Source organism: Cygnus atratus, chromosome 5, assembly GCF_013377495.2.
Source record: "Cygnus atratus isolate AKBS03 ecotype Queensland, Australia chromosome 5, CAtr_DNAZoo_HiC_assembly, whole genome shotgun sequence".
Lineage (NCBI taxonomy): Eukaryota > Metazoa > Chordata > Aves > Anseriformes > Anatidae > Cygnus > Cygnus atratus.
In genome coordinates, this window is record NC_066366.1 from 683,026 (window position 1) to 696,985 (window position 13,960).

The 13,960-nt window shown below is 44.1% G+C and overlaps 1 protein-coding gene across 1 annotated transcript in view; it reads right to left on the reverse strand.

Moving 5' to 3' along the window:
• MICAL2 (microtubule associated monooxygenase, calponin and LIM domain containing 2) overlaps positions 1-13,960 on the reverse strand; it is a 124,699-nt gene that overhangs the window by 17,525 nt on the left and 93,214 nt on the right. The window contains 4 exon segments of the mRNA XM_050710802.1: positions 2,592-3,939; positions 6,157-6,254; positions 11,276-11,350; positions 13,328-13,500. Of these exon segments, the coding sequence (XP_050566759.1) occupies positions 2,592-3,939; positions 6,157-6,254; positions 11,276-11,350; positions 13,328-13,500 (1,694 nt within the window).

Consider the following 13,960-nt stretch of genomic DNA (forward strand, 5'->3'; position numbering starts at 1 on the left):
AGAGTGTCCTAGATGACATGAATACTGCAGTCACAAAGACTTTCAATGGTACAAAGATGCAGTAATGGGAACCATGTACAAACCTAAAATATTTGTAAGTAATCCCTAAAAGTGCACAAAACCAGCAAAGCGAGATCATAGAACATTTGATTTTCTTGTCATCTAAACTGGTAATTCTGCTTAATAAAATGAGCCATGTAAACAACCGCAGTCATAAATCGTCATAACAACTCTCATCTACTCTAAGGGACAATTCTAAAAATGTATTCATGTGAATTCAGCTCAGTCAGTGACAAAAAATATTCCCTCTGTTTCTTCATGACTGTCAAAAAGCAAACCCTGAGTCACAAACAGCTACCAATAAACCACCACCTTTGTGAAACCACCACCTTCAGAAGGTCTGTCTGTGAGTCAAAGCTAACCTAAACCCTGGATCTACTACTGCGGCTCGTTGCAGATGTACCTTACAGCTGGCTACCACGTACACACAACACTAAGAGAAGGCAGACACTAAGCTGACCGCAACTCTCTCATGCAACCTGGTTTGGTTCTCTTTAAACTGTTTTTTTTCTGTGGTATTAAAGATTTTTAGTACTTGTAAGTAAGACAGCTCTTTGGCATTTTTTTTTTAATTTCAAAAGGGCAAGATGGCTTAAGTGAGATCAGTTAGTCATCCAATTGATCAATTTTATTGATTTTTTATTTTTTCATTTTTAACTGCAGATTGGAACCCAAAGGTGGAATCAAGCAACAACAACAACAAAGCCTCAATGATAGTTCTGCAGCAAATCAAAAATCCAGTATTGCACCTACAAACCTCTGTATGGCTGTTTGGGAACACCTGTGTATTCTACAGGCAAACTTACATAGGATTGTTTTCAAATCAATCTCTCACTGAAATCAGTGCATGAACCCCCACTGCTTCAGTAAGAATTGTCCTAGGTCCTGCACAGGCAGATCTCTGCACAGCCCCAAATTTCTAAGCAGTGCTGAGCAAAAGCCAAGCATGGGCAAATGACTAGATCAAAGCTGTATTTTTTAATTTTGCACAGACTTTGCAATGTCCATATTCAATAACTATAGTAACTTAATAATTCCTCTTTTGGCTTGCACAGCAGAGGAATGCAGCACATTATTAAATCATCCTTTGTTCAAAATTTTTAAAATCTAAATAAAGTATAGTATTATTCAAACCGAAGAACATTTTCCATTTTAGTAGGAACAAAACATATCAGTTATTGTAACACATTTACTTAATAGCAAGTCAACTTGGCTTAGTCTACGGGTGATGACTTTTATAGACTCAGAAAAAGCCTTTCGTTTGAGACCATAGTGCGAAAAGTGTGAACACTAGCAACTCTCTGTGGCTTCAGAGCAGTCCTTCACATCTTCTGGCTCAATAGGAAAGCCTGGTTTTGCAAGTTGTTGGATAAAGGAGGCTCCAAGAACCTGATGCAAAAGTTCAGGAATGAGAGTGGGAGTTATTCTATTTATTTCAATGAGGTTCACATCAAGTTCTGAAGCAGAAAGGTTACAAAAAGGATCTGGCAGCTCAAGGAGAGCATTTCAGCGACTTTGCTTACGCTCCATTCCTTGTACATGCATTATTTTACACACAAATTGTTATTTTAATGCTGAGTTTGGGTCATAATTTAATAAAGTAAGGCACAAATGGGTATGCCAATAAAATTCAATAGGTTATTGAGTTAAAAAACTGTGACTTTCTGTAGTGGGCTTTTGGAAAGATGGATTATAGAGAAAGACAGGTGGGTATCTCTCTCATACCTCATATTTTATACCTTAAACTGTGCTGCACTTAATTCTTTCTGAGCCTCTGCTCAGATTAATTTGGTTGCTCTTTGTATGACATGAATATTTCTTAGACTCATCTGCAACTTTAATATTAAGCTTGCTCTTGCAAGCAAATATGAAAATCAATACCTTTTAATCACTGCCCAAACAGACTCTCAAATTGGCTAGAGCAGGTCGGTAAGGTGCTAATTCCTTGCAAACAAAAGAACAAGGGGATATCAGTGACACCACATAGCTCCCAAAAGCATGCCTATAGTTCAGTCACTACGGCAGCAGGCAGAACTGAAGAGACACCTGCTGAGAAAGCAGATACACAAAGCAAAGTTTCTTCCTACTGCAGCTTTATTTCTACAATATCTGAACTTGTCATGGAGGGGATAGCAAACATACTCCACATGGCACTGAAGCTTCCGGTGCTCATCCTTCCACTTGCCTGCTTTTCTCCCCTTTTCACAATGCACTCAGAGTCACAGAAGCAACTGCTCTGCATCTCTTTCTGCCCCATTGCTCCTTCTACGTCAGCAAGTATGTTTTCCTGTCCCGAACACATTTGAACATTAGTGAACAGCAGACCAAACTTGGGTCCAACATGCTGTCTGTGCTCTGCTCTGACATCTTTAATTCCTAATCCTTAACCAAAGATACATTTATTAAATCTTCATATGTAGACAGTAACTCTAAGTAAAACATAAAATACAACAGAAATGGGGTTGCATGATAGCACATCGATCTTTTAAATGTTAAATGCTTGCAATAAACAATTCCATTCAGGTCCTCACCTGCAGAAGGAAAATGTAGCCTGTCTTCTGCAGAACGGTCCCTCACGAAAGGCAGAGATGACACAAGAAGATTCCCTTCTCTTTCACGAACCTTACTTCTCAGTCTATCAAAAAGTGACCCAAGACTACTACTCTGTATGGAATCATCCAGATTGTCCCTGGGAGTGTTCTTGGATTCCCGAGATGAAGCAAGGAGGTACTTCTCGTTACAGGTAAATACATCATCCCTGGGAGCCACTGGAGGAGTGTCTTTAAAGGTAAACTTTTCTAGGAGTCCTGGGACATCCTCCATCCTAGTGCAAGGTGATTTATGAGGTATACCAGTGGTCCTGGAAGGCCTGCTGTGTGGACTGTAGACAGGGAAGAATAGCTCCTTGGTGTATTCACTTGGAGATATCTCTTCAGAGCTGACAGAAAAATTAGATGGAGTTGAGAGAGAATTGCAAGTAATTCCTAAATATTCTCCAGCCTGCTTCCCAATTTTAAGCTCCTGTGGCTGACTGTTATTTGCTCTGTTGTTATTACTGTTCCTTTGGCTTAGGGAATAGCCAGGAGTACTGGGGAAGCTGAAGTAAGCTAGTTCTGAAGAGGCTTTGGATTTGCTGTCTGAGTCCTGCTTTAGTCCTTCTGTAGATAAGGTTAGAGGCTCCAAAATGGACCTCTTGATTGCATTGGCAATGAGCCTCAGCGGTGATTTTGGCTGGCCAGCTGTAGGCGCCTTGGCAGCTGTGTCTGGATTCTTCAGAGCACCTTTCATGTCAACTGGCAAAGCCGGTGGTACATCATCTGCAAATAAGAGAGGCAAATGACGAGATTGTTTGAACACACCTTTTCTCCAGTCAGTATTCTTCTCCTCTGAAATACCCAGCACTCCTTTGTTTTGATGCTGCAGCCTGGTTCCACCTAAGTCTACCCCATTTGACTCATACAACATAGGATGCTGTTCTGTGCAAAGCACCAGCCTCTTTTTTGCCTCCTTTAATTCTTGCTCAAACTTTTCTTCTGGGTGCCTTGTATTTTTCTCATCTTTTTCTTTCAAACGGAGAGATGGCAGCACTTTGGCATTCCTGTTAAAACCTTGTGATTCAGAGGTGTAATTCTGTTTGTTTTCATTCCAGCTCTGGCCTGTACATGTCCCAGTGTCACAATCTACATCTTCAGGCTCCAAAAACTCATCAGCCAGCGTCCCATTACCACAAGGGATCCGTGGAGAACCTCTGGCCCTGCTCTGAAATGGACAATGAGGCACGTAGAGATGGACATCTTCACTTATCTCTCTGACTTTTTCTTTTCTTTGAGATACTGAGCTGTAGGTTTGGACATGTCCTCTTGTAACTTCTGGTGGTTTCTTGTAAGAAGTCAACCGTCAAGTGTAAGAAAAAAGATAATTGTGGTGTTAGAAAAATATAGTTTACTGTATCTTTTATTTTATGTAGTATTTTAATCAATTTCAATCTTAACATGATACTAATAATCATATTTTTTTATATATAGATACACACACATACATACATAGATGACAATACAATAAGAAAAAAAAGAAAGCTTTTCTCCCTAAAGGGATATTTACCTAGGAAAGGAGATCTAATATTCTACGGGAAGTTTTAATAGTCTGCAAATAATGTAATTCATGCTAAGAATCTGTCATATCTTTATGAATCACCTTTAATGTTTTCCTTGGAAAGAAAGAGTCCTATCTACAGGAAAATACACAAAAGTCGATCTGCTCTATTCTGCTGTGTACATTTCAGTTGCATCATGTTACAGTTTACAGCAAGCACAAGAGGCCATAATCCATCCTCTCCAACCGCTCTTATAATATTGTATGCTCACATGGTGCAGGTACAAATGAATGAAGTGACCCAGAAATAATTGTAAAATGCAAGATGGTAGTTTAAACAATTCAATTAGTTCTCTTTTATGATTATTTTTCCTTTGGTGAAGATTTAAATTAATTACTCCAACCACTGAAACATTCTGCTGTAGACAGTAACAAGAATAAGTGCCCACATTACCTAGCCAACAGACCAAAACTACAGGTTTTTTCCTTCTTAAAAGGGGGCATTTTATCCTCAATGCTATGAGATAACAGATGGCTAGAAGATTTAATTCCTGTTTCCACTTCTATGCCAGATTCCCAAATTCAAATGGGTAAAGCCATTAATCTGACTTCTCATTTCCTAGATGCATAGGAAGTCGCATAGGAAGTAAGGTAATAATGATTACTCTCTGCTTTGTAGTTGTATTTGATGACTGAAATTAACACTGGCCAGGATCTCAGATAAAAACATGAGAAACACCAATAAATGAATAAACACCCACTTAATGTTTCTTTAGAGTAAGAGAAAGGCCACCAAGCGATGTGTGTCAAGTGGAAATCGCAGCACGGCCTCATCTCTCCTTGTGTGCAGCACAGCCAGGCAGCATTGTGCTGCTCTGCTCTCCGGGGACGCTTCCTTCCTGGCCCTATTGTCCTGGACCGGATTTCAGCTAGCACCATGGATGTTGAAGACTTGATTTTTTTGGAACGCAGACCCTGAGGTCAAGCAATTTTAATCACTTTAACCCAAGGGCGAGGACAGCAGGCTAGGACAGAGAGGACTTGGCCTGGCTCCAAAGTCAGGGGGACGGACTGTGCTCTGCTCAGGACTGTTGGTCATGACTTCTGCACAGTGTCATGCTTGCAACAGGCCCACCCTTCCTCATCCTTAAAAAGCAGAAACTACAAAAGGAAGCCTAGGACTTGTAGGAACCTGAAGATGCTCCTGAGCTGTGGGAGGTGTAGAGTCAAGAGCTTGCTGTGAATTAGGAAAAGAAGTCTTCTGCCCATTGGATGCTAGTGGTAAACATCAGACAGGGGCACACGTACATCTAAGGGCACTAGCACCCTAAAATCTCCCTGTCTCCTTTGCTAGGTTTCCTCTGGCCAGTGCTATGCAACTGCTTACTTGACACCTCACCTCAGCTCTCAGATCTGCTCTCCAAGACCAGTGCTGGCACTTGCCTCTCGTCCCACAGCTAAGCACAGCAACGGAGGCAGCATTTAAGCCATCTGGATGTGATACCCTCTTACTGCCCCAGTGCTGACATGTGTCCTTGCCCAACACACACCACCTGAAGACCCACCTCCCATCCAGACCTATGAGCATATGGTTAGACCAACAGCTAGCTTGGGAGCACCAAGAGCCAGAGATCTGGGGTTTGCTCTCCTTGAGAAAAAAACTGTGGCACAAAGCAAATGCCAGTGGCAACTAAGCCTGTGCTGTGAAGGAAGTCTACATATTGGCTGACACAAGAGGTTAGTGTCCAAATCTCAGCATGATCAAAGTCTTAGTCTCACAGAATGCAAATGTGACTTAGCCATGTGATTTGGGAATGGTTATACCAATCAGAGCATCAAAGTCTCTTTCCTATGTATAACACAGGCATAACTCCATCTTTTGCTGGTTACTGAGAGGACCAAAACTATTTAAAAGAGCAGAGGATGCTCAGACAAGCCTGCTGCAAGCAGACAAGTCCCAACAGTAGTAGTGCTTGTGCTACTCTGATCAATTCTCCTTCATACCTGTGTTTGGAACTGATCCTCTCCGAGATCACTTTGACAGCTGGCTGAGCTCTCCTTCCAGTGTAGCCCAGGTTTCTTGTTAGAAAGCAGAGAGAAATCTGCCCAAAAACACCACCACCACATTTTTACTATCATATTCACATTATTATCTTAAATAAAATTCACAATTAAAGAACGACAATAAAAGTTAGAGAGTCATCTGGATACAGTTTTACCCCGAAGAGCTGACCTACAGTAATGAAGTTTATAGCCCCACTTACATATGTATGCACACTATACAAAACGCATGCTGACATTTTCAGCAGTGAACCTGAATTTATTCTACTTTTTGTCTAAATGAAGTGAAGCATCTTGTGAGTTACAGGAAACTTTCTGGAAAAAAAAAAAAAGCCTCTTTAAAGCGCTTTCAGACCTTAAAATAGAGACAGTAAAAACAACCATCTATTTCTGAAGCCTTAGTTCTGAAAAATGAAGAAAAGCGTATTCTGAGAGGGCTGGCTAAAGAGAAAGAAATGAGAAATGCAACCATCTACATGCAGTAAAAACAGAATTAATTGCCTTCTCTTAAATTGGGCTAAGGGGCACCATGCTGTAGGATCTTCAAGGATGAGGCAAGGTAATTCATTACTACAGGCCTTGAACCAAAACTTAGTTGCTGGAAGAAAAAACAGGTGGATAACTTGCACCCGAATGGAGTCAGCGGAACTCTCTAATATTTGTGTGTGAGAGAATTGGACATAATAAATAGTATTTGGATGAAAGAAAAGTACACCTCAGCCAAGATATTACCACAACAACTTTTGACATGAGAAGTCTATTTATAGCTGAATTATCAACTCCAAAACCCAATTAACAGTTCTGAAACCCACAAAGGTTCCCAGTGCAAACTCTGCTTCTTCTATACAGAGATAAAAGCTCCAACGGGACAAAAGCAACACACCGGAAAGATAGAATTCATCTCCTACACATAGACTTCAGAAAAGGGAAGCCAGGGAAAGGATCCTATTTTCCTTTCCTCTCACCCTTTTGTTCCCAATCTTGATGCAATTTGTTACTCTCAGTCGAGAATTGAGGGAAACGATAAGCTGGAGTTCATTAAAGCACTCCTGTAGGAACCAGCACTGAGGGGTTGAACTGAAACAAAGCCAGCTTTGTCACTCAGTTAAAAAGGACACCACAACTCTGATCTGCTGCTGGTCTTGCTTTCTTTATCTTTTGGCAATGAGTTTTCAGGGAGAGAGTGAGAAAGAGAGCGAGAAAGAAAAAGCACCCTTCAAATCATTTCAGGCACATTGAGAAAGTCCAGTAATGGTCCTCTAAGAAAACGTCATCAAACTTGAGCTCCTCCATCTTCACTTTCACAGTGTACCTCACCCTCCCCCAGTTCTCACTCCCAGTACCAACACAACTCCTCTCCCACTGCCACATGCCCCAGGCTGCCTGCAGAGCTGTGACATTCCCACCCCATCCCCAGATCACCTGGCTAACATGGGAGGACTCTGATCCAGCCGAAGTTTCTGACGTTTTCTGCAATTCCAGAAACAACTATCTCATAGTTCCTCTTTTGCTGTGATACCTCTGCGGTGCACAGTGTGCCGATGGAGATCCTCCTGCAGGTCCTGGGGTTGCTCCATCCAGGGGCTGCCCTCAGACCACAGGGGTCATCCCTCCCACCTCCCACCCCCCATCCCCAGGCACCTGGTAGTGAGACTGGTGGGAGAAGCAGCATCCCAGCATGGCCTTTCCATTACCACATGTAACAGAGGAAATTACTTTTTTCCTCTATGCAGCCCCAGCGGTCTGTGGGACAGCAGCACACACCGCAGCAGCTCACAGGGGTGCATTACTGCACAAGGACAGGGCAGCACAAGTGAGAGCAGCACTTAGCACAAAGTCCCAGCTTGTTGCCTTGCACAGAGATGATTGACTTATTCCAGTTGAGGCTCTGAAGCTATATTTGCAGCTTCACGTTAAAAACATGTTATTAGGAAAAACAAACCAAACCAAAACAAAAAAAAATCCTTAGGGCATTACCAAAATCTGCTTGGCCTAAAAGCTCCGCGTGGTGACCAAGACAACAAATAAGAGCATGGCGCTGTCTGTGGCTGCAAGACAGGAATTACAGATTTTGAAAGGCAATATCCTGCCCTGAATCTTTCAGCCAATATAGAAATGACACCAATTTCCTTTCCTTGGCTGCATACCTCGTGCTGTTTATGAAACATATGTGTTTTGAGAAATAAGTTTGAAAAGGAGACAGATTTTTCTTCAATGTGACTGATGATTATATGAATTCTTTTAACTAAGTATTAAGTGGATTAAATACAGAAACTAAGACTTACAGTGTTCCTCCAGAGAGTAAAAAATGCCTTTATTCTGTTCCCAGTATATGCTGAATGTACTCTACACCTCATTTTAAAAGTGTACTTGAGGTTCAGACACATTCATGTAGCATGTTGCTTTCCTCTCAAAGACTTCTAGCTCCCTCTAGAGCCCTTCGGAGGCTTTAATAAAATGATGAGAAAATTAATTGGCAAACAATTAAGTAATACACTTGCTGAGAACAAGCTGAAAATTAATCGAAATTACAAGTTACCCCTGGTCTTTCCTTCTTTCCTTTCACAGTCTGTCCTTTTTCCCCCTCACACCTGGAATAAGCACCATTTTTGTTAGATTTTTTAAGAACTGAGATCAACTAAGGAACAATTTTAAATCTAAGCTTTCAGTAAATTCAACATTTGATGTATAAGCCAATTCCCACAGTGTTTCACAGTGCTCAAAGACAGCCCTGAGGCTGACAGATGCCACAAGATTTTTTGAGAGCACCCTGCCCTGCTGGCCCATCCTGGGCAGAAGACAGCCCTCCTCTGGGGTAGGATGCCCACCTAGCTGCTCCAGGGAGGTCCTGCAGAGAGCGGCGAGTCCTCTGCACCTTGGAGGTACAGCCAGTCCCAGGGAATGTCGCCCCATCAAGGCCTTTCTGCCTGTCCATCTGCCACAGCTGCCTCTCCGAGGACAGACTTTGGGGTGTGATGGTTTGCTGAAGTCCAATGTGGTGGGAGCATCTTCTACAGACCATTAAATACCCCCATGTGTCCTCTACTGATGTTTAGTGAGTTATCCCAGACGTGGCAACAGAAGCCTTCAAGGGACCATGAAGTCCATAGTGAAAGTGCTCGTGTGCAGCTAAGGGCATCTGACATAGTTGTAAGGCTGGTGCCAAGACAGAGGGATGCATCTTGCCCCCTTTTTTGAGATATAAAAAAAAAATCTTCCTATAACGGATACTTGCAAATAATCTTGAAGATTCTTTCTGCAGTCAAACCAAGCAAGTCAAGATACCTCTGCTTGAACATTGGTCCCATAATTAGCACAGGCATCCTATGAGCTCTGCTCCCGAAACAAGAAACTTCTCCAAAGGCAGCTGAGACTCTGAGCAGCTGCAGAAATCCCCCACAGAGGGCAGAGTTGCAGAGGGAAGCTGAGGGCTGAGGTGGAGCAACTCTCACCACCAGTTCCCAAAAGCCAGGCGTCTGCACGCCTAGAGACTGTGGCACTCAGTCACATGCACAAACCCCTTCTTTCCACCGCTATGTATTTATGCTTTATACTTATGGGCTGTCAACAGCCCAGTGTAACAGATACAACTGTTTCTAAACAAGTTTTGGGAGGACTTGAGGTGCTGGTAAATGCACCCAGCTCCACACCAGTATCAATAATCCTGCAAGTACCAGTGAGTCCCAGGGGACTCAGGAGAGGCGCAGCATGCAGCTGCGGAGGGGCTGTGCTGAGGCGGGCGGGCAGCCCTGCTACAAGCAGCAGAGGTGTGACTGGGAACACATCTGGCTCATCTCGGGGACACAGCTCAGGAGGAAGATCACTGACACCGCCCTGGCTGCGAGGAGTGACCACCCTGTGTTTTGCAAGTGAATCGCGCACAGACCTGATCACTATTGAGCTCAGTACATTCCTGTTTGAGTTCCTTGGGCAGAGATGGGTCAGCCTAAATCAAGTGAAACTGTCAGAGGAGAAGAACCAGTAATGCTCATTTTGGGAGGGCTGTTAGTACTCCTTCCTCTTCAGTAAACAAAAACATCACCTGTTTTTCAGCAAATGGTAGAGGATATGCAAATAGGCACCTCCAGAAGCACGTCTGGTATGTAGTGCTCAAAATATTAGACCTATTGATATACTGAACCAAAAGCAATCAGTGCACGTAGGTCTAAGGGCAGAATAGACACTCTGTGATATAAGCACACCTTATTGGCTGAGAAATTAGAGCTTAGCATACACAGTTATTGCAGACATAACTTGCCAGCACTACTCCTTTTGCAGATGCCTATGCAGGGCCACAACCAAGAGCACATTCACGCAAGGCCCGAGCTGCTGCCTTTCACAGCTCCCGTTGTGTGAAAGAGAATTGAAACGCCACTTCTGAAACCCCACCAGTGCTGAGGTCATCCAACACACGCGCACAGATAGCACCCACACTGGAGAGGGAACAGGAGCACTCGGCACCCCTAGCTCCTGCAGCCCCAGGCTCCAGCCTCCCAGAAGACAGCTGCTGGGGATGAGGTGCCTCCACTCACCACCTGCCTCTCCTCGCCCACTCTGTGTGGCCCACAGGCTTCAGACTGGTTTGGGGCAGGTGCGCTGAAATGGCAGTGTTTGCATAAAAGCACACATGGACATATATACAGTATTGTGAGGTTTTGTCTCTCCTGTACAAAAGCCTGGATTACATAGAGTTGTTAACTTGTCATAGAGTCATTGGTGGATTTACTTAATGGTTTATTCTCTGGTAGCTACGGTGGTAAAAGAGTAGGAGATATAATAGGAATTAGATATGGACAGATAGATGATGTATGGATTACCTTATTAGTCACAAAGATAGGTAATAACCTACGAAGCAATCACATGAAAAGGAATTTGATCCTTTCAGGACAAGAAAGTGAAAAAAAAGAAAGATTTGTTGTGTTTTAGCTCTCTTGTCTCCTTACCTCATGAGTCAAAATCACAAAAACTTTTAAAGAAAAGGACAGGGAGAAATTGACATTTAAGGGAAAAAACAGGAGACAGTGCAAGTGGAAGATGCAATCTCATCTTGGGCTGTACTCACTCGTTTGGATTTTTCTTCTCCAATTCTGATACTTATTTAATGCAGTGGAGTGAAAGCTGTTGGCTCTCTGTAGTGCTAAACAGAAACAGGAGAGAGATGTCGTTAGCTAGCACAGCACAAGCCAGAGAACAAAACCATAGCTCCCCATTCCCTGCCAGGCTGCGCAGCGCCCAAGCACCATGGCAGCACCAGAGCAGCCCCAGGAGAGGCTCCCCTCATGCTGGTGCTGTTTTCCTATGTGCCTGCCCGCTGCACCTCATGTCAGCAAAAGCAGGACAGGAGAAAGCCAGGGCTGGGTTGCAGCAGTTCAAAAGTAGCGCTCCAGACAGATGTTCCAAGGGGAAGCCTGCCTCTGCCTTTGAAACAAGGCCTTTTTATTCAGGAGTCCATTTAAATCGCCTTGTAAAACCCCCCTCTTTTCTGTTCCGATTAGAAATGCATATATGGGCATGGGGGTAGTGAGGGACTTGAAGAAATGAATGCTGATGGCTCTTCATTGCAGCAAAATCATTTCTCAGCTCTTCCATCACAGAGGCACAGCCTGGCAGAAGGCTCCTTGTGCAAGGAAAGAAGCCAGATCCTTACAGCAGCCCTTTCAGTGCTGCCCAAACCTCATGCCAAGGCACTTTGGGTGATGATGAATCAAAGGACTTGGACATTTTAGCACCACATAGACCTCTTGTATAAAAATCTGCCAGGAATGCCTAGAACATTGTGGTGTTTAACATCACCCGTTTATTTTAAATATGAGATTAAGTCAGTATACCACATTGAAATCCAGGAACTCTATTCATGTCTAACAGGCTTTGGAAACTCACCCCTGTTCAGGCACCAATGAGATCTGAAATAAAAGCTGGTTTCGACAAAGCCTTTTCCACACAGAGAGGAGTGATAACACCAAATGTAATTAACAAATGCAAAATACTGTCAAGTTTCTCAGGGTCCAGCCATAAGCTGTCAGCGTGTGGGAGGATCTGAGAATGCAGACATAAATCAATGCTGCACATAAGGCTGCAGGCAGAGAGCTTTTGGGGGGAGAACCCCAAAAAACAGTTTTGCACATCTGCACACACCATCCAGACAGCTGCTCCCTTGCTCCACCTGCATTTTGTAACAGCATGACTGCTCTTGCCCAAAAGTGCAGAGCAGCTTTAGTGCAGGTCTGTGCCTGTAGCACCACAGCTGCCAGCTCAGGAGGCGCATGCTGGCCCATGCTGCTCTGCCTGGGGGAGAAACCCAGCAGAGCATGAGCCTGGCAAAGCTCTGGGGATGCTTTCTGAAGCAGAAGGTCCACCATAGCTTCAACATGTCACCATGTAGTCCTAAAACGTGGCAGTCCTCACTTCCTGCAGATGGACGTCTTTGGTTGTTTTTAGTCCACCTTTTAGGCCTGACTTCCAGCTCCAGAAAGGAGTTTCCAGTTGAAGGCAGACTGCTCCTAAACCTCTTGCTGCCTCCCTACCAGCTATATCCTTTCCTCAGTGTGCTTTCTGTAGACACAAATAGCTCAAGCAGCTACTGATATAAATATAAACTGAACAGAGCAAAGCACTCCAGTGCTTCCAAAAATTGCCCTTAGCCAACGTCACAGATATTGCACAGGCTGCTAATAACAGTCCAATGTTTTACTGGTGGGAAAGCACCCACCTGGCACTGCAAGCTGGGCAGGAAGCACAGCTCCTCCAGGTCCCCGTGCACCACGACACCACTGCATCAGCCAAGGTGGGCAGAGCAAGGCGCTGCTCCGGCAGCTGCCCATGCCACAGGAGCAAACCACCCAGCAGTGCCTCTGAGCAAACTTTCACTCTGAGCATTTTAGTGCCACCTGCTGCATAAGTGTTTAAGATTCAACCAGTGAGTAAAGAAGAAAGGAGCTTGTAAAATACTGTTACATCATCCAAAAGGCAGAAATCCCCCCAAATGAAGACACTTAAGAGGTAAAACCTGGCCACATTGCTGGCAGCAGCCTCCAGTTCAAAACTTCCCCCTCAATGCTGACTTCAGCCCCCAGGAGAGGCCATGGGCCTTCCCCTGGGCAGAGATACTGCTTACCATCAGCAACTTTGGATGTTTTGTGGCTTTCCTCTGGCACCACAGGGCTCCTGGAGAGTGATGCCCACCACCGGGGGGGGCTCGGACAGGCAGGGCGCTCCAGCAGCGAGGTCTCTCCTTCACCCACCTCAGAGTTGGAGGAATCACCATTAAAATCAGACTCCAGCTCAGAGCTACGGGGAAAAGAAGGAGAGATGGGACATTTCAGAAGGCACACGTTCCTGTAAGATTTCTGCTACCCAGATTCATACCCATGATCACTGTGTTCAGCACAAAACCTGAAGTCAACCTGCCACAAAGAGAGCCCTGGCTTGAAACACAGCAGTGAGCCACTGGGACAGCTCCTTGCACAGCAAGTACAAGGAGGGACCATAGATCACCAAAGAGGCAAGTTTTGGACTCTCCTTCCTTAAATGTAATTAAAAGCATGCCACAAAAACACATACTCAGAGTAACACACGTTGTGACCTTGCCTCTGGGTGGGAGAATAACCTTTGCAGGTGGTTATTAGTCCTTTTTTTTACGATAATAAGGGGATTTCTTTAAAGGCCAAACTGTAAGGAACATGCACTTTTAGGCCTTCTGGTGTGACTGCATTCCCAGTGTCATAAACAAGTCTGCCACCATATGACT